This window comes from Anolis sagrei, chromosome 4 (assembly GCF_037176765.1).
Source record: "Anolis sagrei isolate rAnoSag1 chromosome 4, rAnoSag1.mat, whole genome shotgun sequence".
NCBI lineage: Eukaryota > Metazoa > Chordata > Lepidosauria > Squamata > Dactyloidae > Anolis > Anolis sagrei.
Genome location: NC_090024.1, coordinates 44,238,014 through 44,260,167, shown reverse-complemented (window position 1 = coordinate 44,260,167; position 22,154 = coordinate 44,238,014). Strand labels below are relative to the sequence as shown.

Here is a 22,154-nt window from a genome sequence, read left to right as displayed (position 1 = left end):
TGTGAGGAAGTATAGTAGTATTTTATTTAAAGTAACAGTAATTCAAAATGTCATATTCCATAGAATATTTAGGTCATCCCTGCAATGTTTGTTTACTCATAAAAGTATCACATCTTCCCAGTAAGTATCAAACATTCATTATAGTACAGTACACATTTATTGTTCACTATCCATTCTGTTTTGCAAGAGGAATAGGCTATTACCTATTAAGATAACAGGTAGTCAGAAATCTGCTTGCTCTGACATTCACACCACATTTTCAGTATTAACCCCAATAACAACTATGCTGTTATATAGGAGGCACATCAATGTGTATGCTTTGTATGTGCTCAAAAAGTACTCCCCAAAATCTTGACAAATTGGTATTTGCTATTACATCTGTTCAGCAAAACTTTATTATATCTTTAAAACATTAATAAGCTGCTTCAGCAAATTATGTTTACAGCCTTACAAATTACAGTTGCTCCTTTTGGTTTAAGGTATATAAAAATAATGGTTTAGATTTGTTTTTCTCAAGCAAATGACCAATTTACAGAGCAAGAATAGGCTAATACTATGTGCACTTTTTTCATAGGACAATTCAGATTAAGGTAAGCACATGCAGTTTTATGAACCTATCCAAAATATTTCTCATGCCAGAAAGATAACTTCACTGCTTTAGCACCATTTTTAGCACCAGTCCAAAGGTGATCCAGTTGAAGCAATCTTTCTTTTTTCCTGGAGGAATTATTCCCTCTCTTGGCTGCACTAAAAAAAGGTGGGTTGGAAAATGTGCTGTCACAAATATCACACAGCAAATTCGGCCTTCTACACCTTCCATTTTGTATCAGGGTACAAGAACAGTAGGGTACAGTATAAATAAATTACACAATAACTGGAATTGTATACAGCCAAGGCTAAAGCATTCTACTACAGACAATTCTGGATACACTTTCAAATTGCAGGAGTAAAACCAACATGGAAATAACTGTACACAGAATAATGAATAATTTGAGGCTGCATTAGGTTTGTATAAATACCCTTAATACTACAAGTATAAATATATATTTACATTAATATTTATGGCTGTCTACTTCCGCATATATCATGTACATCATAACCAAGTACTAAATTAAAACTTAAAACCTAATGGAGGAGAAAGGAAGGAAGGAAAAAAATACCTTCAATTACATATTGAATATTATTGTTGCCCCAAAGGATTTTCTCCTGTAGTTCATTCCTATCTGAAAGGGATGGAATTGAACAGCCAGTAAATGAATTGTTAATACTAGGAAAGCAATTAAGCAGCACAGCCAGGCATCCTGCTGCTGCTTTAAGCAATCACAATGACAGGGAATGTTGCTTGCATAAAATATCTGCATGATCATGAGCAGCATGTAGAAGATGCTGAATAGCAGTTTCCCTGTTTTTTGACGGAAAGCAGTGTTTTCTTCAAAACACAGAATGACGATTTGCAGGCTGTTTGTTTTGTATAGTCTATTTACATCTAAGATATAAAATAAAATGTATATTTTGTTCCTGAAAAATGTGATTTGAAACATCTGGTACTAACCTTATGAACACTGACACACTTCTCCCTTTTACGATCTCTTCAGAAATACTCCTTTATTACACTCTTTTCCCAGCATGTATTACATCTGCACCAATACAAATTAAATATATGCAATGAGCCATAGCAGCTTTGAGCAATGATTGCAGACCTCGTGCCTAACGTTCTTACCATCCTCCATTATGAATTTTCCAATAAAGCTTGTTCTGTACTATAAAAGTAACTGGAATTCCCCCCCCCCGAGTTTTCTCTCTGTTATAACCCCCCCTCCCCCAAAAAAATAATTTTAGGGGTGCACAAAAGCTTTCTGGCAGCATCTCCTTAGGCTGTAACGGAAATCAAAGATGCACTTGCTCTGGGTTTCAAGACTTCCCTGTCTAGGAATACAGGGGACTCATCTGCAAAGGAAAGCTTCAAAATTTTGTTGCTTGCACAAAGCTAACTGTTTGGATCATCAACCACAAAGGACAAAAAAAATCTGATATTAGAAGTAAAACTCCTAAATGAGGACTACGTCACAAAGTCTTCTCTGTTGTTGAGGTCTCTGAATCACACCTTTTCAGCTGTAATTGAACTTTTCTATCTCTACAATGGGGCTTAAAATAAAGGATCAACAAGCTATGATAATTTTGAACTGAACAAAACCAGAAATTTAGCCTGGAACATTCACTAAAAAAAAAAAGGCAACACTCAACTGAACAATTTTTCCTTAACATTTTTTTAAAAACCTATGATGTTGCCATACTGCCAGCTTCAATAGAATGTGAGGTTCATCTCAGACTGCCACAAGGTAGATTTTTGGTTTTGTTGAATCTATGAAATCTTGAATGGGAACTTAGAAGACTACAGCAGAGTGGTAGACTAGCTCCTAGTTGCAGAATATGCAAGTACTAAACTGGTTTTTATGTAAAGTTTGTTATGTTTTAAGAAATACTGAAAAAACTGGTGCCTATAATTTTGCAATATCCTAAACTGAGAATACACCATGCCATGCTAAAATTAAATTACATTGAGAGGCTAACAAGTAACAATTAAAGTATTTTATTATGACTTAGAAATTGAGACTTTATTTGGTAAAGTCTGCTCTGTAACTTCAAGTAATTCTTTAAAAAGAAAACATATTGCGTAAGTACATTGCATTATTTCAATGGCCTCTTTTGCAATTCAGTGATGAACTTTTGAAGAAAAATACCCAGAGCAAAAAGTTATCCAACTCAAGTTGCATAGCTGTGAAGAGTCATAGTTGTGCTTTGAAAGAGAATGCAAAGTAATGTGTCTGTTCTCCAGTCCAAAGGTTGTGAATGCATTGCTTTATCATCAATGATAATGTAGTTCTTAGAATCATTAACCATTTTAAACATTTGCCTGAATGTGAGGATCTCATAGATGCAGTTGAAGTACTTACAAATATAGTTTAAAACTCCTTTTCCCAAAGATAAGAAAGATTGACCTGGGTAGTTTGAGGTATCCAGCCCTCAAATATGCCATGGCTCTGTACATTAAGTTCTGATGGTTTGTTATCTATTCCAGATAGCTTTATCAAGAAGGCACTGGTGTTTCAAAAGGCCCCATACTTAAAAATAATCAACAAACCAAATCTGAGGTTGCCAAAAAGGCACACTCTTATATCTTAAGAGTGGCATCTTCAGAAGCCTTCTCCAATGCAGTGTTTATTGTTTCTGTAAGGGGCCCTGGATAAGTCTGTGCTGTAGAATGCATGCTTACGCCCAGACTCGTATCTTCAGCACGCTCACCTTGAGAGCTAAAGGTAGGGCAAGATCTAGTCCGCGCGTAGTTTTGTTGCATTCCAGTGTTACCCATCGCTTCACTCACTGTGCTGATATGTGAATCCCTCCACATCTGCCTCTGCAGCTTCTCCTCTTTATACTTAATGGAATACCAAGCAAGGAAAATGAATAGAAATCCAACACATTTCAGACCAGCTGCCAAGCCAAAGTAGACAAAACGAAAGGATGTCACATCGTATTCCCAACACGATCCTTGCACACCACACTCCTGTTGCCACAGCATGCAGGTGGTGTCAATAACAGCTCCAAAATAAATTGGGGTAGGAATGTATGCTGAAAAAAATTAAAAGAGTAGGAAATTGACACAACAATCGCTTTTGAAAAGCCAACATATGCTTTAAAAGAAAGAACATATCATGAAATCAAAAAGAAAGGGCAGATAATCTTGTGGGTAAAATCTTTAAGAAATAGGAAATTTAATGGGCAAATTACTTGACTGGATCCCCAATGAAAGCTAACATCAAAATTACAGTTCCTTGCAATAATGCATTTTGAGCCAGCGTGATGTAAGCAGTTTGAAAGCAGGAGTATGAGTCAGGCTTCAAATCCTTGCTCAGCCATGGAAACTCACCTTAGGCAAGTTATATGCTCTCAGTCTCAGAGGAAGGTTGAAAGATTTACTTTAGGATCTCCATAAGTTGGAAACCATTTGGAAGCATAAACAACAATGAATCAGGTAAAGTGTGGTTTCTCATGATGAGAAAAAGATCCTCAGGTCTGTGTGCTCGCCTCCCCTATTACTCCCCTCCATCACACTTGGGAGGTTGAAAGGTTTTATCCAAGTTTTAGTTTACCAAAGTTTAGGATACTGTTTTGCTTCAGATAAACCACAGTCAAGGTGAACTTCACCATGTTAGATGTGGATGGCACCAAAAGGTGCCATTCATCAAAGACAAAAATTAATACTTACATTTTCCTCATATCTACAAAAAAAGGCTACATATTTTATTGTGGTATCTGGATGCAGTAAGTGTAAATTTGATAAATACAAGATACACCTGTTCACTTCTACACTTACCAAGGGTTCTTAATAAAACAAATTGCATTCCAAGTGCAAAAGGCCTCTCACCATCTTCCACAGACCTAAAAAGACATAGTAATTTCATAATTTTTAAACTGTAAGATACATTTACTTTATTAAAAAACTTTAAAATATTCTGTATGTGCAAATACTGTGAATTGTCTTATCCAAATGCCAGTGAGCCCCATAGAGTGCGTAGAGGCAAGCAGTTTAATAAAATCATATCCAAAAGCTCAGAAAAGCCAATTTAACCAAGGAGGCAAACCGAGTCCCTTCTTAATCAAAGGATATAAAAGAAGACATTACTACTACTACTACTACTACTACTACTACAACAACAAACATAAGATGAGTCCACAGCAAACAAGATCACTCTGCTGGTTGTTGTATTGGATCACACGTCAGACACTTCCCAAGTGTCTAGGACTTTGTGACGTATCGGTGAATAATACATGCAGATCCCAGTAAGGTGGCCTTTTGCAGCTGGCAGCTGGGAATTTTGTCAGCGCCAATTGTGTTTAAGTGCAGGCCAAGGGCTTTAGGCATGTGCACCCAGTGTGCCAATCACCACTGGGACCACCTTTACTGGCTTGTGCCAGAGTATTTGCAGTTCAATCTTTAAATCCTCATATTGTGTCAGCTTTGTGTCAGCTTTGTGTCATATTGTGTCAGCTTTTCCAATTGTTTCTCTTAAATCCTGCTGTCACCTGGGACTGCAACATCAACGACCCATACTTTGTTTTTTAACACGATCGTGAGGTTAGGAGTATTGTGCTTCAAAATTCTGTCTGAATTTGGAAGACCCAGATTAGTTTGACATATTCATTTTCTGTAACTTTTTCAGGCTTGCAATCCCACCAGTTCTTTGTCGCAAGCAGATGGTATTTGTGGCACAAGTTCCAATGAATCATCTGAGCAACATTTTTATGCCTCTGCTTGTAGTCTGCCTGTGCAATCTTCTTGCAGCATCTGAGGATATGATCTATTGTTTTATCTGCTTCCTTGCAGAGTCTAGACTTGGGATCTGTTGTCAACTTTTCAATTCCGGCTTTGATGGCATTTGTTCTAATGGTTTGTTTTTGGGCTGGCAGAATCAGGCCCTCCATCTTCTTTTTCAAAGTTCCATTTGTGAGCCACACCCATGTTTTTCTTTGTCAATTTGGATCTCAATTTTTCCCAGAAACTGTCAATAGAGAGCCTTCTTTTGCCAGTTTTCTCCTCTTCTCTGCATTGTGTTTTTATGGTATTCACTCTTTGTCTTTTGCGCTTTAAACAGTTTAGTACTATTGACTTCCCTCAATGTTGGTTCATGACTGCCTTTCACATAATCTGCCAGTGCATGTTTCTCTTCTTCTACCGTATGTTTCACATTTATTTATTTAGTTAGTTAGTTAGTTATTATTTTATACTCTGCTTTTTCTTTCCACAAGGAGACTCAAAGCATTTACATTAAAAACATTTCCAAACAAGTAAAAATCTACAATATACAAACATTAAAACCGAATTAAATATCATTGGTATTTTAAAGATTGAGCTAAAATCTATAAAAACATTCAAATTAAAAATCACAGCACCCCCTGACTTGATCTTTAAAACCTTCTTTTTTAGAAATCCTGCCTGAAAAAAGATTTTAGCCTGTTGCTGGAATTCCAGAGGGGCAGCAACTGAGAAGGCCCTCCATCTAGTTCACACCAACTGAGCTTGAAATGGAGCTGGGAACAAGACAAAGGCCTTTCCTGAAGATCTCGGGGCCTAGGCAGGTTCTTAGAAGGAAATGCAGTCAGCCAAATAGTCTGGGCCTGAGCCTTTCAATAAAATACAAAGTAAAATGCTCCAGACTTTATTTTCTTGTAAATTACCTTTCTATTCTGCTCAGCATTTAGGACAATGCAACAGCTACTCTGCTTATTGGAGGCAGCACTCCTCTGACCTTCAGGTTTACAGAAAGAGTGGAAATAAATTCATGCCTCTTGATATAAAGCCTAGATTTTCTGGGTGCCTGCAGTACATCAAGTTGGTTTAGAACACTGCCTCTTCAATTGGAGGACTGAACTCCAAATGAGGTCCCCTTAGCTCAATGTTGGGGCCATGAAAATTTTGGCAACAGTAAAAGGTTTCTAAATGCCACCCATTTACACAAATCTGTTAGCAACAATGTGCAGTGTTTACAGTGGACTCTGCAGGAAATGTTTCAGCTGAATGCCACAAGAAGGAAAATCAGCCTGTTTAGCAAGCCTTGCAAATACTGATTTATTATCAGTAATGTGTAATTTTTATACCTATTTTATATACCTTTATTTCTTTATTTATTTATTTGCTGCATTTCTATACCGCTTTTCTCAGCAGAGCCACCAAGGCTGCCCAAAACAATCAGTAAGGAGTTGATGGAAAAGCCTCAGTTTAGCTAATCCAAGTAAGTAGTCCTCACACATCAACAGATGTTACAGGTGCCGGGCAGCAAGGAGGCAAGGCAGTGGGGGACATGGGGGCTCCATGCACAGATGTTGCTGGTGCTGGGCGGCGAGGAGGCTTGGGCCCTTAAAGGGTCAGGCAGTGGGAGCCATGGGGGCTCCTTGCACAGATGTAGCTGCTGCCGGGTGGCGAGGAGGCTATATATCTAAGGTCACAAAAAATTATCAAATGGAAAGGGAGTGGAAAAGAGTGGAAAGGTTTAAGAAGTCCTGGCTTAGAAAACCCATTAGTCATCATATTAAGCATTCTCTGACACCATTAAAATGGAAGCCAATGATAGAACTTCCTAACCTATTATGGCCATTTATATAAAGATCTCACTTATGTTTTACCTCATTCAGAAACTGTACTCTCATTTAAAAACTAGAAAAAGACCACAACTCCACAAGAAGAAATCTATGAAGCAGAGACAAGAATGCTATATATTGTTCCTAAAATCTGTTCCTAGATTAAGCAGGATATGGAAATTGGGCGTTTTTTAAAAAAGAGCAATTCACCACATACAGAAATTGTTATGCCAAACAGAATATAAGGGTTTCCCTCAGACCCGTGGTTCTCAACCTTCCTAATTCCACGACCCCTTAATACAGTTCCTCATGTTATGGTGACCCCCAACCATAACATTATTTTCATTGCTGCTTCACAACTGTCATTTTCCTACTGTTATGAAGTGTAATGTAAATATGTGATATGCAGGATGTATTTTCATTCACTGGAGCAAATTTGGCACAAATACCCAATACGCCCAAATTTGAATACTGGTGGGATTGGGAGGAGGGATTGATGTTGTCATTTGGGAGTTGTAGTTGCTGGGATTTATAGTTCACCTACAATCAAAGAGCATTCTGAACTCCACCAACGATGGAATTGAACCAAACTTGCACACAGAACTCCCATGACCAACAGAAAATACTGGAAGGGTTTGGTGGGCACAACCTTGAGTTGTGGAGTTGTAGTTCACCTACATCCAGAGAGCACTGTCAACTCAAAACAATGATGGATCTGGACCAAACTTGGCCTGAATATCAATATGCCCAAATGTGAACACTGGTGGAGTTTGGGGAAAATAGATATTGACATTTGGGAGTTGTAGTTGCTGGGATTTATAGCTCACCTACATCAAAGAGCCTTCTGAACTCCACCAAAGATAGAATTGGGCCAACCTTTCCACACAGACCCCCATGATCAAAAGAAAATGCTGTTTTCTGATGGTCTTTGCTGACCCCTCTAACACCACCTCGCTACCCCTCCAGCGGTCCTGACCCACAGGTTTAGAAACACTGCCTTAGACTGAATCAACTTTCCAATAAATTACACTATGTAACAACATTTGAAAAAAAATCTGTTCCTTGTTTGAAAGTGCTATTTCCTGTTTAATTGTGCAGTACTTACTTTGAAAGTACTTGTTATACTCCAGAAACTTCATATTTGTGGCTGCTATTTTTAACCTTTCATATGCCATTTTTAACCTTTTGTACAAACCGCAAAAACAAAGTTTTTGCAGTTTAATACATCTTTTCCATGTTTTTTATGATAGAACCAATTAGAAAATGACATTTATAACACAAGAACAAAAAACTGTATTTACATAGTGTTAATTGCATGCTCAGGAACCCCTGGTGACGCAATGGGTTAAACTGCTGAGGTCGGTGATTTTTAATCCAGAGAGCGGGGTGATTTCCCACTGTTAGCCCCAGCTTCTACCAACCTAGCAGTTGGAAAACATGCAAATGTGAGTAGATAAATAGGAACCACTCCAGCAGAAAGGTAACGGTGCTCCATGCAGTCATGCTGGCCACATGACCTTGGAGGCGTCAACGGACAACGCTGGCTCTTTGGCTTAGAAATGGAAATGAGCACCACCCCCCAGTCAGACATGACTAGACTTAATGTCAAGATAAACCTTTTACCTTTTTTAACTGCATTCAATGTATTCCAAATGGGAAAACATTGATCAAAGCAAGTAAATGTATTAAAATTTCCAATAAAACGTTTAAAAACAGTTAAATTAGATGCTACATTAAAACCACCAAAGTTTAAAACAACGTAAAATTATTATATTGCTCCCTTCTCTTTCTCTTCCATGTACTGGGTGCACAGAACAGCATTCACACAACAAGGACAGTAATCAAGATGGTGTTGTTGATTATCAGCTAAGATATATCCTGATGAAGTAAATATGACAGGGATATTTCTTTAAAATGTATACTGAAGAGTGATGGTAGTCATTAATGCTCTAGGGCAATGACCCCTTACCTAAGTGTTACTATGATTGCTGATGGCTGAGCACAAGCTGTGATGAGCGTAACTATAAAGAGGAATATAAGGAATGGGATGAGTGTATTGCAGGTTCGATTGCACTTCCCAGACACAGCATAACCATTCTCGTTGAGATAGGTTTTCACAATGACCACCCTTAGTTGGCTGCGCTGCCCAACTGTTGGTGGGGTGATAACTTGTCGACTTTGGACACAGCCACATTCTGTATAATTTCTTATCTGTGAAATGAAGAGGAGATGAATTATCCAGATTTTGATTTGCATTTTACAAGAATATCTCACTTCCACCAATTTCAATACAATGGGTAAAATGACCCCAAAAAATAACAAAATGGCTTTCTCGTATTTTCCTTGTTACATCAATGAAGGGTCTGGAATGCTTGCAGTCAAGAGTCAGTAGGAAGGGTTTTATATCCCTTCCTTTTAACCCTTACATTACAATAGAGATGGGAAACCCTTGGCCTATCACATGTTGCTGGACTACATCGCTCACCATCCCACATCATTGGCTGTACTTGCTAAGCCTCATGGAAGTTGCCATTTGGAGGACTAGAAGTTGCCACTCTCAGTCTACAAGTACAGGTGGTTTTTTTCAGAATTTTAAAAATATTTTTTCAGCAGTACTTGGAAGCAACAAAGGCTGAATTGGGATTTTCTACATGCAAACTAGGTCCTCAATCCATTAAACCGCAGCCTGGGCCATTTTGCATAACTGTATTTTTAAAATGGAAAAATGGATGCAGTACAAAACATCAGTAGTATTCTTGCTGATAAACTTACCCCAGTACTATGATTTCCACTACTGATGCAACCAGCAAGACAAGGATTGAAATACGTGATTCCATCAGACCCACACACAGGTTCATATTCATGGATTTTACAGCCACAATTGACATTACAGCTGCCAGTCAGATTTCTGTGCGTCATTGTGAGGGTAGGGCTACAGAAAAGGGGAGATTATGATACTGGTGAGATGCTGATAAAAATCCATAGGCATATTCTCAAGTGAAATTCAAAAATTATTTCCTCACAGAATCATTCAATGGGAAATACAATACAACCACCCATTTTTCTTAATAACTGCAGTGGACAGAAGCTCCATTACATCTTTTATGCATAATAATAAACTTTATTTATATCCCGCCCCTCTCCAAAAAGGACCTGGGGCATCACAAGTATACAGATTTTTTTATTGCTTTATGGATTATTCTTTACTCTCTACATGACTATTCTTGGAGAAAAGCATTCAATGGCCAGCATCCAATCCTGGATATTATAGCATCTCCATAAATTGTTTCAGCATGCTGAACTTTTCTAGAAGTGATTTTTTATCACAGAATTTCTTGGATACACACTTTGTAAAGCCATAATGAAATGTGGTCTTCATATAATTAGTTACATATTAACCTTACTTCTCCTCAAGAACAAATATACAAATAGATATAAAATAGATTTTTACTGTTTTATATGTTGTTGTTATTGCTGTTGTTGTTGTTGTGGTTGTTGTTCTATATTTATATTTATATCCCCACTTTACCTCTTCCAAAGGGGACTCAAAGCTGCTTAACATAAAAGCATTAGCATACAATTAAAAAATATACCAATATGCAAACATTAAAATAGGATTTAATTTAAAGAGTATTTTAAAAATCCCAGTTAAAACCCATTATAACATATTCACTCAAAAATCACAACATCCCCTGAATTGATCTTAAAAACTTTCATCTTTAAAATCCTGTCTGCCGTGGAAAGGAAAACAGGGAAGGGGCCATTCTGACTTCCTTGGACATAGAGTTCCAGAGTCGAGAAGCAGCCTTGACTTTGGAATTTGATATAGAATCCCTGTAAATATTACAGAAAAAGCACAGAAATTTCTGTAGAGTTTTTTGTGAGTTGAAATATATTTAATTTAAAATTTTAATAACTGAATTCATGCGGCCACAGAAAAATGTATATTATTGCTGTTCCAACATTATTTTGCATTGCTTATAAAATATAAAGTTTCATTCTTTATAATTCCTATCAATTATAACACTTCCTTCTTTGGATTTCCATTAACTAATATATTTCCAAATTTCAAATACCTACATATTTTTCATGCTAATGGGATATTAATTGAATCCACATTTTATTTTCAAATCCAATGTAACTTCCTATTGCTTCCAGTGGCTCTACTCCAAGCCTAGATCCAATTCACTGCACTCGATTGAGACTCTGTCTTTGCTAATGGAAGATCTTCATCCACAAAAAGCTACTATTCGACTTGGGAGGATCATCTCCCTCTTCCACATACAGTATTTTCAGAGGGCCGGAAAAGTTGCCACAGAGAAAAACAGAAACAAAATTTTTCTTCTACCAGTCCAATGTCATATGTATAAATCTGGCTTCAACCTAATGCATTTACTAAATTACTGGTAAATTTACACCCTGCCTGTCAATTCCCAAAAAAGCTCTCACTGCAATTTATACTCCTTTAAAAAAAAAACTTGATGGAAACATAACACCTAGGTCACTCAACTAAAAACACAATAATACAACAATGAAGGGCACAGCAAGCAGCCAATTGCTCCCTTGAAAATACAAGTTCCATGTTAAAGGCTTTCCTTAATAAAAAGATCCTTACCTACTGGCAGAAGCTAAATAATATTTCTAGTAAGAGACTAAAGTATGGACAATGTCGCTCCCTAGACAGTAAAACATGGCTGTTTTAGGAGAAGCACAGAGTTCTTCAGATGTCTACAGCAGAAATACTTCCAATCTATTGCATATTCATGATCAACACTGAAAAAATATTACTTAACTGGGAATATCAGCTCTCAGTAAACAATATGGTGTAAAACATAAAAGCTTTCTGAAAGCTTATATAAAGAGTATGATATTGCATGAATAAACAAGCAATTATCAACAGCAGCAATAAAAAAACAGCTTGAACAGTAATTTATTTCACTTTGCCAACTGTATTTGGAAACATCTGTTGACTCTTCATTATCAACAAATGATGAGATTTCCAAATGAGACCTTTTACACACTAAAGCTCTATTCAAGAATCCAGGAATGGGTTTCATGGGGAAAGGGAAACAACTATCCCCAATTTTTCTCTGATAGACTGACAGAGCATTCGGAGGGCTGGTGCTGGTTTATGTAGACCAGACTATATTTAATTTTCAGGAAAAACATTGGAGATAATGGGCTCAAATATAATGCTCCCCCCCTCCAGGGGGGACGGGGATGGAGATGGGACTTGCTGATCTCCCACAGCAGATAGCTTAAGAAACACTAACATAAACAAAATGGTCTTCTTAAAACTGTCATTCTCTGCACGTACAGACCTACAAGAAAGAGGGGTGTTACTCTGATCTCCACAACATATACTCCAAATCCTATATGCCTTGAACATGGCTTAGGTAGATCGAAAGAGCAGAACTAGACTCTCAGTTGCAACTAGATTTACCAGCTACAGTAGTACAACAACAGAAGGCTGCAGATATTACTAGAAAATAAAAGGTGGACTTCTTCCTGTGATTATTTCAAATACCCAACGCAATGTGAGCAGAAAGATTCTTATATACGGGGAATTTCACACCTCTTTTTCTGCTGATTGCAACAACAAAGGCCATCCTCTTGCTGCAAAGCCAGCCTTGGATGTGAAGTGGAAGCATGCTGGAAGAATCATTTTTTTAAACATGGAGGCAGCTTACCTGCGTTCTATACATGCAAAATGCTTCACCTTAGTTTTCCAATATTCCTCTTGCCCACTTATATCCCAGCTTTGCCCAAGGAATGCTCAGCTCTCAAGAAGGAGGCTTCAGCGAAAATGTGGAGCTCATCCTGTGTTGGATGCAAGGGTGTACACCTAATACTGTAAGGATGTGAACAGAACAACTAAATTTGTATATATGTTGCAGAAGAATGCTCACTGACAGCAGTGATTAGCCACAGCTCCCTGCAGAGAAAGTGTCAAACCTAAAACTAAACTGGCATATGAAACACCATGTGTGAAAAAGAATTGTTTGAAAGAGTTCAAATCCTCTGAATAAAACAGCAACAAGGCACACACCCAGTTTTGAAATACATCTAGGGTCACAGCCTGGAGACAAGACTGCTTCAGTTATTTTTTCAATACTGCAAATATTAATCAGTTGAATGCTCATTCTGGTTCAATATGAAAGCCCTGCTTTGACTCCGGTGGCTTTTCGTTGGTTTTCTATTTGGTTTTTATGCAAGCAAATTCTTCACTCTTGTTACCTATCTTCCCAACAGCAAAATTCAGTAAAATGTAAAAACTACTAGCCAAGTCCCAGATATCAACAAATAGATGTCATTTATGAACTCTGAAGGTAGCTAAAATTAAACACAATTAAATTGGGAAAAGTTATGAATAATGCGGTGCTTTAATTTGATTCTGCCTTGGAAGAAGAGCTGAGACTGTCATGCCTGGTGCTTTAAAAATGACATGACAGCTGATTTCTGCCTGCCCTCTAGAACATTTTGTGAGCTGTCGAGGCTTGTCACTTTGCAGCCCAATACAGCTGCAGCTACAGCAAACATGAACGTATGCTGCTTGTAAACAACAGAATTTGCTTGTAAACAGACAGCTCATTGCTCAATCTGTTCTATTTTTATTTTTCCAGATGTTGATGTACCAATTTTTATCAATCGTACAAAACAGTTTACCCATACATCTCAGTATTTTTTTACTGTCCAATCCACAAAAGCACTCTTTTGTTCCCCCATCAACCAAGACATTTTTCTCCCTAACCTCCCATCAGACCCTACTTAAGCACTTTCTCCTGTCTATCCAAGAAGTCTTTCTACTTACTCATCCAAGTGTAAATTGTTCCCCTTATCCAAACAGTTGTCCTTTATATTTCTTCAAACACTCATGAGGGCTTTGTTGGATCAGACCAGAGGCGAGGAAAATGCAGCCTGCAGGCCACATGAGTTCCCAGGGAAAATATTATAGGCCTCAACATCACCTATGTATTTCACACGTGAAATGAGTATTTTGCCCCCAAATGCAGCAATTTTGGTTCAAAAAGACATGTGGGGATACACCCCCCCCCCCCAAGTGTGGCCAGTACCACTCCCAAGACTTCAGCAACAGATTTGTCTGTTCAGGTTGTGGCCGAGGCCTTTTGTAAACCCCACAAGAAGGACAGAATAGAAGTTCAATTTTACCACATTACGCTGCATACAATTCTGGCATCAAATATTAAGAAGTACATTGTTTCTGAACCTGCCCATTATATGAGTTGATACTTGCCTCCTTCATATCATCTAACCCGAATTATATCCTACTAAGTCATGTAATGACAGCCCCAAAAGGTATAAAAATGAGTTTTTGTCTCACAAAAGCTAAAAGGAGCAAAAAACTAAAGAACAATCCACAGATATTTGTTGTCCTTTTCAGTATCTTTCCTAGCTCTATGATATTTTTTTCAACTGAACCTTTCATAATTGTACACAATACTGGAAGTTAATCTTTACCATAGGTTTTATATAAAATGCACTATAATATTGACCATTACACTTTCCATCCTAATAAACCCCTTATTAAGATAACTCTGCTAGTGCCACTGCATACCATAGCTTGTTTTAATCACTGTCAGCACAAGCCTTGAGCATGCAAGCTTTTTCTGTGCTCTTTTGGTCGGCCTAAAATTTTTTGAAATAGATTCCGGTTTCTACCTCTCCCATAGGCCAGGGGTGTTTACAAACAACATATTTACATTTCTTTTTTTTCTAATTCAAAAGGGGCTACATGACAGGAATGTCATTTCTGACCTCTCTGTTTTCTGATATAAACAAAACACAATCTCTCACTATTTCTATTTATAAATGAGTATATATTTTATATGTTTATATACGGCCATACTACCCTGAACGCACCCAATCTCGTCTGATCTCCGAAGCTAAGCAGGGTCGGGCCTGGTTAGTACTTGGGTGGGAGACTGCCTGTGAATACCGGGTGTTGTAGGCTTTTCTTGGAACCCTAGTGTCACAGTGGGTTAAAGCACTGAGCTGCTGAATTTGTTGACCGGAAGGTCGCAGGTTTGAATCCGGGGAGCAGCGTGAGCTCCTGCTGTCAGCCCCAGCTTCTCACAACCTAGCAGTTCAAAAACATGCAAATGTGAGTAAATAGGTACCACTCTGGTGGGAAGGTAATGGCACTCCATGCAGTCATCCTGGCCACATGACCTTGGAGGTGTCTACAGACAACACTTCCTCTTCGGCTTAGAAATGGAGATGAGCACCAACTCCCAGAGTCGGAGATGACTGGACTTAATGTCAGGGGAAAACCTTTACCTTTATATGACTATAAGACAGTTTAACCATATAGTATTTTTTCCAGATGTACCTGTACTGAGCTTCTTTGAGAAATTCAATGTTCTTTTTTAAAAAGGAACAATTAGTTTCAAACAGAACAGAGACATATGGATCTGAAGAGAACTCATTTTTCTCTTTGATAGTGAAACTGAAATGTTATTACCCATCTTTTGCTCCATGGATTCATGCTGTTGAATCTTCTGTGAGTGATGTAAAAAATACTTTTGGGGAAAGTCTTGTACTCCAAAATTGGAAAGATAAGACAGTCACTGTGAATAATGAACATTTACCTTCAATAATCAGAACACCTTTTCTTGAAGGGGACACCTAACGAGTATATGTATGAACATGTACTTGTTAGGTGTCTTCTTCAAGAAAATACACAATTAGCTTATTTTAATGTGCATGCCTAGCCCTTCTTGTTATCTTTTTTCTTTCTTTGTAATCATATTATTAAATTCGTATGCATATTGTATATAGTGTTATCCTCATGTAAATGTTAGAACCAGTATATATGTGGAGTTCCAGATTTTTTGCCAATGGATGGGTCACCTTACATTTATTTACACAAAATTTAATTTGTTACTCTTTATTCTCCCTGCTTGAAGAAATTTAACCATAATACCATTATAACCAGTGCTATTAAAAAGGAAGTTTGTCATTGATTGATATGGAAATAGATATATATTGACATGTATGGTACAGCAGTTCTTGTCCTAGTGGACTGATTAAAAGTATTATTCTACAATTATTAAACATACGAAAGTGTTTCTGCTCAAGCAAATTTCTCATGAACATTTAAGAGAAGAGAGCTAATGAAGAAGCTAATGGTGGATTTCTGAAAAAACTTTTGACAAATGGGGATTTCAGATGGATAGTTCCTGAAGTTTTTATGCGTCTGTTTTCTTTTTTCCTCCCTAATGGATTTTTGTGGTTACAAGAGACTGAGGAAGCAAAAGGAAAACATCAGAGACTTACTAACAGAAGATGACATTGATTGCCATACTGCCTGAACACACTCTAATAAAATTCCATTAGTGAAATGGTGTTATTTAACCATAGAAGACTGCTCTGTAAGAACCCCACGATCCTCAATGAAGATTTCTGAATAAAGACTTAGCAGACACATTTGTTCTTCTTCAGTATGAAATTTGCTCAGCAGCACTTTTGGGACTCAAAATTCTGGAGTCACCAATACTGCTGGTAATATATAATATACAGAATGTCCTTGAATGTTCTGATGATAAAGCATAATTATGGCACATCAGCAAGCATAAGAGTATGTCAACAAATCTGCAGGAAAAGACATCAGCTTAGATTTTAAAATAGCTTTCCAACATTCAGACAAATATAATTTGAAAGGTAAGCATTGTACACAAGGGGTAAGTGGGAGGGGGTAACATTACTCATTTTCTTAAACTGAAACGTGCATTTTGCACCAAGCAAGCACATTTTCAGTATTCTTCTAGCTATCCCAGCAGGATGGTTTTAGGATATATGTGTATATGTAGCACTTTGCAAACATATTGGTTCAAAAATCCACACACACATAATAAAAAAGGATTTTTTAAAGAAGAGCAGATAAAGAAGGGAATGCAAAAGCTTTGCTGGAACATGCCAGAGTTCAGCATCCTATCTCACTTTCCTTCAAGGACAATATATTTTCTCTGGCCCTTTCTCTGTGAGTCTACTGGTGAAGGTGGACAGAGTGTCCTTTAGCTTCTTTTAGTGCCCCTTGTTTAAGTCATTCCAACTCTCCTTTGTATTTATAGCCTAATGTGGCAGTATTGCTTTGATTGTATGACACATGGTAACAAAGCCAGAGATTCAAAGGTAATATCCCAATTTCTACCAAATCCTGACTGGTATAGGGACAAATATGCAGTCTTGGAAAACGAGAAACAAAGATTAATTGAAAAGGGGAATCTACTGTGCCCTTATATTATTTTAGCCAGATTCCTCAATCTCTCATATTTTCATATTAGGAAAATGGGAAGTTTGAAAGAAATATTGAAATATCTTATGCAATATTTTCCCCTTTACACTGAACATAAAAATATTTTACATGTTTTACTATAAGTAATACCCAACAATTCTTACATTTCTTCCCTTGAAGTAATGATACCACTCCAAAGATATTTGTATGATTAAATAAAGTATGCCCTCCATTGTTAAGCAAGGACAAAATGTTGTCATACTCCAATTCGAATGCTAAAGATCACTGTCTGAGCATCCCTACATAACTATTATAGTCATTTAAAAAAGGAAAAGGAAAAGAAAAAAAAGATTTGCCCTGCATTGATTTAATGTCTGATCAAAAAGTTTCAGGGAGTTCAATGCATTTCCAATTAAATGCAGATAGTGATACAGGTTTTATTTATCAATAATAAAGGGATTTATGTATCTTCAAAGCATCATTTACCTTCAAAGCATACTTTAAGACACAAGTAAAACATTATTGTATCTGCTCTGCATCTATTCTGCCTTCAATATCACAGGTTGATCTCATGTTCTAGTTTTAAAACTATTTACTTCCTCCACATCACTAAATAATACTGTAAAGGCTAATGACAAATTTAGGAATTAGATCATTTTCTGGCTCCGACTTGCAGCAATGCCTGCCAACAATTGACTGCAGCCTTAAAAGTTTCTATTTAACGTTTAGGGAATAGACAGAAATAGAAGACAGAAAGAATATTCAAAATATTTGAAATGTAGGGTTTCTCCAAAGTCAGGACATCATAATGAGATGGATCCCAGTCCAGAATCTTCACCGATTAAGACCTATTCTGCACTATAAGAATGCACATGAATTTTTATTTTTATTTTTGCATGGGAACAACATTTATGCACAGAAAACAAGTTTCATACACATAAAATACCATGCATAAATGCTATTTTCCTGCTTAAAAAATAAGCATAGCTCTCAGACTGCAAATAGTCTTTAAAAACGATATTATAAAAGAACTTCCTTACAATATAGAGAAAATGGTAAAAGTATTTGTTCTTGCCAGCACTACATCATTAATAGACAAGCACCCCTAAGTTATGTCAAAAGTTTATGTTATGTACTAGAAAAGATCTTTAAGTTGGTAAACAGTTAATAAATATTGACTGAATTACAAATTGAATGAGCATTATTTGTCAATACGGAGATGTAGTTTTTGCTTATTTGCAGCACTATAGATGTCAACTCAGAAGTAAGCAAAGCTCAATGAGACTCTTCCTTATGTAAATAGGTTCAGAAGTACAGCCTAATTTTTTTAGTACAGCTATACAGGGTGCAGCAGCGTTACTTTCCTTTATTTAAAACTTAATAAAACCCATTGTATGAATCAGATTTTTTAATAATATAGGCACATACCTAAAGTTTTGTTTTACGTAGTTTTGAAGATCAAATTAGGTAGGTGACGTGCCCCATTCTCCATACACTGATTAAACCGATTTCAGGTGTTTGTCATGACTCTTACCAGCATAGCAGGTGTTATGTTGGCAATTTCTTCCAGGATGTTGGTCTTCAAATCTTGTAGGGTCCTTGGATGGTTCACATAAATACGGGATTTCAAAAACCCCATAGAAAAAAATCACAAGGGGCCAAATCTGGAGAGCGGGCCAGCCACTCCAAATCCCCCCTAATTGAGATGAGGAACTCTGGGAAGTGTTCCCTCAAAACAGCCATCGATGCTCTTGAAGTGTGTGCAGTTGCACCGTCTTGTTAGAACCAAATGTCCCCTACATCCTACCCATCTAGACTTGGGGGAAAAAATTCCTGTAACATGTTGTTTCCATACCGTTCTGAATTCACTGTCACTGCAACTTCATTTTCCTCAAAGAACCAGGGACCAATAATTCAAGCTGAGGAAATTGCACACCACACTGTGATTTTAGGTGAATGCAAAGGCCTTTGATGCAATTCTCGAGGATTGTTGTCAGCCCAGTAGCGTATGTTTTGTTTGTTGACGGATCCACACAAATGAAAATGGGCTTCATCACTAAAAAAAACAATAGCGTCCTCAGGAACGACTTCGAGAAGAACCTCACACACGTTCCTCCAAGAATTGAAGTCATGTTCAGAAAGATGGAAATGAAGATCATCATGAAGAATTCTCCTCACAGAACGATCAGAAAGTCCAAGGACAGACGCACGTTTGCACGCCGAACGCCGTGGTGATCGCAACATTGAAGATCTCACTGCCTCAATGTTCTCAGACGATCTATTGGGCCGAGGGACTCCAGTTCTTCGTCTTGTCGCACTTGCAGTTTGTCTGAATGTAGTGACCCATGTCACAACTGATTTCCGGTCCGGGACAGGGGCCAATGGGGCTAAATTAAATGAATCTGAAAGGCGCACTGGGTTGCAATCACAGAACATCCACACCAAAAAAGCATGCTCCTCACTGTTCCAACGCATGATGGCGACTGAACTGTGTCAGGACAAAACTTTATACTCCAGCCTCTCGAACGAGACCACTAGCGCTCCACTACGTCTTCAACCGACTGAATGCGCGCATTTTAAAAAAGGAAGTTATGCTGCCGCACCCTGTACTATCCTTTTCCATTATACAACTAAGCAGTTTCAAAATCTACACTATTATTTTTTCTAAATTTCAAAATTAAATGTAGTATACATAAAGGATGGCAAAAATCCGATCCCACCTCCCAGCGGTGCCGGCTGGATAACCAACCAACTGGGCAATGGTTTGCAGTGATAGGGGATGCGATATGCCAGCTGCAGTACAAACAGTCACATCAACCTGTCAAAACCATGAAGTTTGTTTTTGGGGGGTTTTTTTTGAGAAATACCCAAAACAAAGCCACAGCAGGCAAAGCGGACCCTATGAATTTGTAGGACAAACTCTGAGGGGGGGGGGGGGGGGAGAGAGAGAAGAAGAAATTAAGCATACATAAAGTTTCTGAGATTTTCCATCCTATCACTAACATATGCAAACCTGTTTAGTTCCGGTAAAGTAGCAGCAGCACATACGATCTTTTACAGCTCTGTCTTGGACACTTGATATTCTGAATGAGACAGAACTGTATATGTACTCTAATCCTGTCACCCAATGGGGTAGCCTTCAATATGTGTCTGAAACAGGTTATCCAATAGTTCTATAATCTTATTTGACTAAAGCATTTTAAAGTTCTGTAATGACTGCATTTTAAAAATAGCTATCAGCTTTATATAAAAGCCCAGCTTTGATGCAACTCATTACTTATTTAGAAAGGAAAAACATCTTACCCTGTAGTATATGGGATATTTATTCCCCCTAGATTAATGCTTTCACATCCAACAATGAAAAGTGTTGAAAAGCACAGAAGAGACACACCACAGCAGATCATTGCCAATTTTGCAGATTCTCTTGCACTGAGTTTGAGTTTTTTTATAATGTAGCCCCCTAGGACAATACCAACGCCAGCACTTGGAACAATAATCACACCTGGTTAAAGAAAAAACAGTTAATGAAAAACATTTACATTGTTAAAAGAGTAGACAAAATAGCATGACACATTTTTAAATTGAAGAATTTTCATTTTTAATATTAAAAAAAACTATTAATTTATTAATTGCTCATTCAGTTTATCCACCAAGAGTTCTCTGGCAACATACAACGAAAGCATAAATGTATAAGCATAACTGGACAAATAAAAAACAAAAAAAATGAAATACTTTTTAATAGATCAAAACACTGCTGCAATGATCATTTAGAAAAAAGTGGGGAGTAATTATCAAAACTAATTAATCACTTTGAAATAAAATAATATAAAGGTTCAAAAGATCTGGGAAAAAGGTATTTGCCAAGTGTTAGAAAGATATCAAGAGTGGAGCCCGTTGCCTCTCAGCACAGCAACTGAGCAGCTAACTACTAAAAAGGCACTCCCCTCTACAGCTAATTCTCCTGTCAGAGGGATTGAAAGAAAGGCCCTCTGTTTAAGATCACAAAGCTCACATGTGATCCCCACTATCTAAAGATCTAGTTCTCATAAAGATGAAGCCATCTGGTATGAGGGTGTCTCCTGGAAAAGTTACAGTTTGCACAGAAGATATCTTCAGTTTGGAGTATTCTGGATTCTGGAATAACTGTAGAAACAGAGATAGCATCAAAAGCCAGCATTTCCCTTTTCCTGCCTATATGGCAATAGGATACCTATCTAACCAATGTCTTGGTTGAAATCATGACTGAGATGTTCAGACAAGATTCATACAACACTTGCTACTGCTTTTAAAGACAATCCAGAAACTACAACTGGTAGTTATGTCAGATTAGTTAATTGGACCACCTTATCAAAGATACAGCAACTCTACTGTTTTGCCGGTGCATTTCTGGACCACTTTAAAATGCTACTTTTGATGTATAAGATCTTAAACAGTTGAAATCATACACAAATAGCTAAAAATCCACCCTTATCCTCATAAGACCTCCATGTATGCCCAGCAGTGTGAATCATTAAACCGGAGGGCACAAAAGAGATGGGGCATTTTCAAGAGTGGCTCCATGACTACAAAACTATGTACCAAATGCAGAATAACTGACATAGGAAAATGGAATGACGACAATGAGACCGGACAACATTTTTAACAAGGAGACACTATGAATTTAAATGTTACTGATTTGTTTATTTTTATTATGTGTTATGTTTTTAATTATATTTATGATATTTTAAGCATTGAATTTTACCCTGTTAACCGCCTTGAGTCA

At 37.4% G+C, this 22,154-nt stretch overlaps 1 protein-coding gene and 1 pseudogene across 1 annotated transcript in view; one reads left to right on the top strand and one right to left on the bottom strand.

The window, feature by feature from the left end:
• Window positions 1-1,818: 1,818 nt before the first annotated feature.
• SLCO5A1 (solute carrier organic anion transporter family member 5A1) overlaps window positions 1,819-22,154 on the bottom strand; it is a 56,278-nt gene continuing 35,942 nt past the window's right edge. The window contains exons 6-10 of the mRNA XM_060775447.2: window positions 20,696-20,894; window positions 9,910-10,069; window positions 9,107-9,348; window positions 4,376-4,440; window positions 1,819-3,630 (exon numbers count right to left, since the gene is read on the bottom strand). Coding sequence (XP_060631430.2) covers window positions 3,173-3,630; window positions 4,376-4,440; window positions 9,107-9,348; window positions 9,910-10,069; window positions 20,696-20,894 — 1,124 coding nt within the window. The 3' untranslated portion in view covers window positions 1,819-3,172. The remainder of the gene's footprint in view (window positions 3,631-4,375; window positions 4,441-9,106; window positions 9,349-9,909; window positions 10,070-20,695; window positions 20,895-22,154) is intronic.
• LOC132775297 (5S ribosomal RNA) lies at window positions 14,991-15,109 on the top strand (annotated as a pseudogene).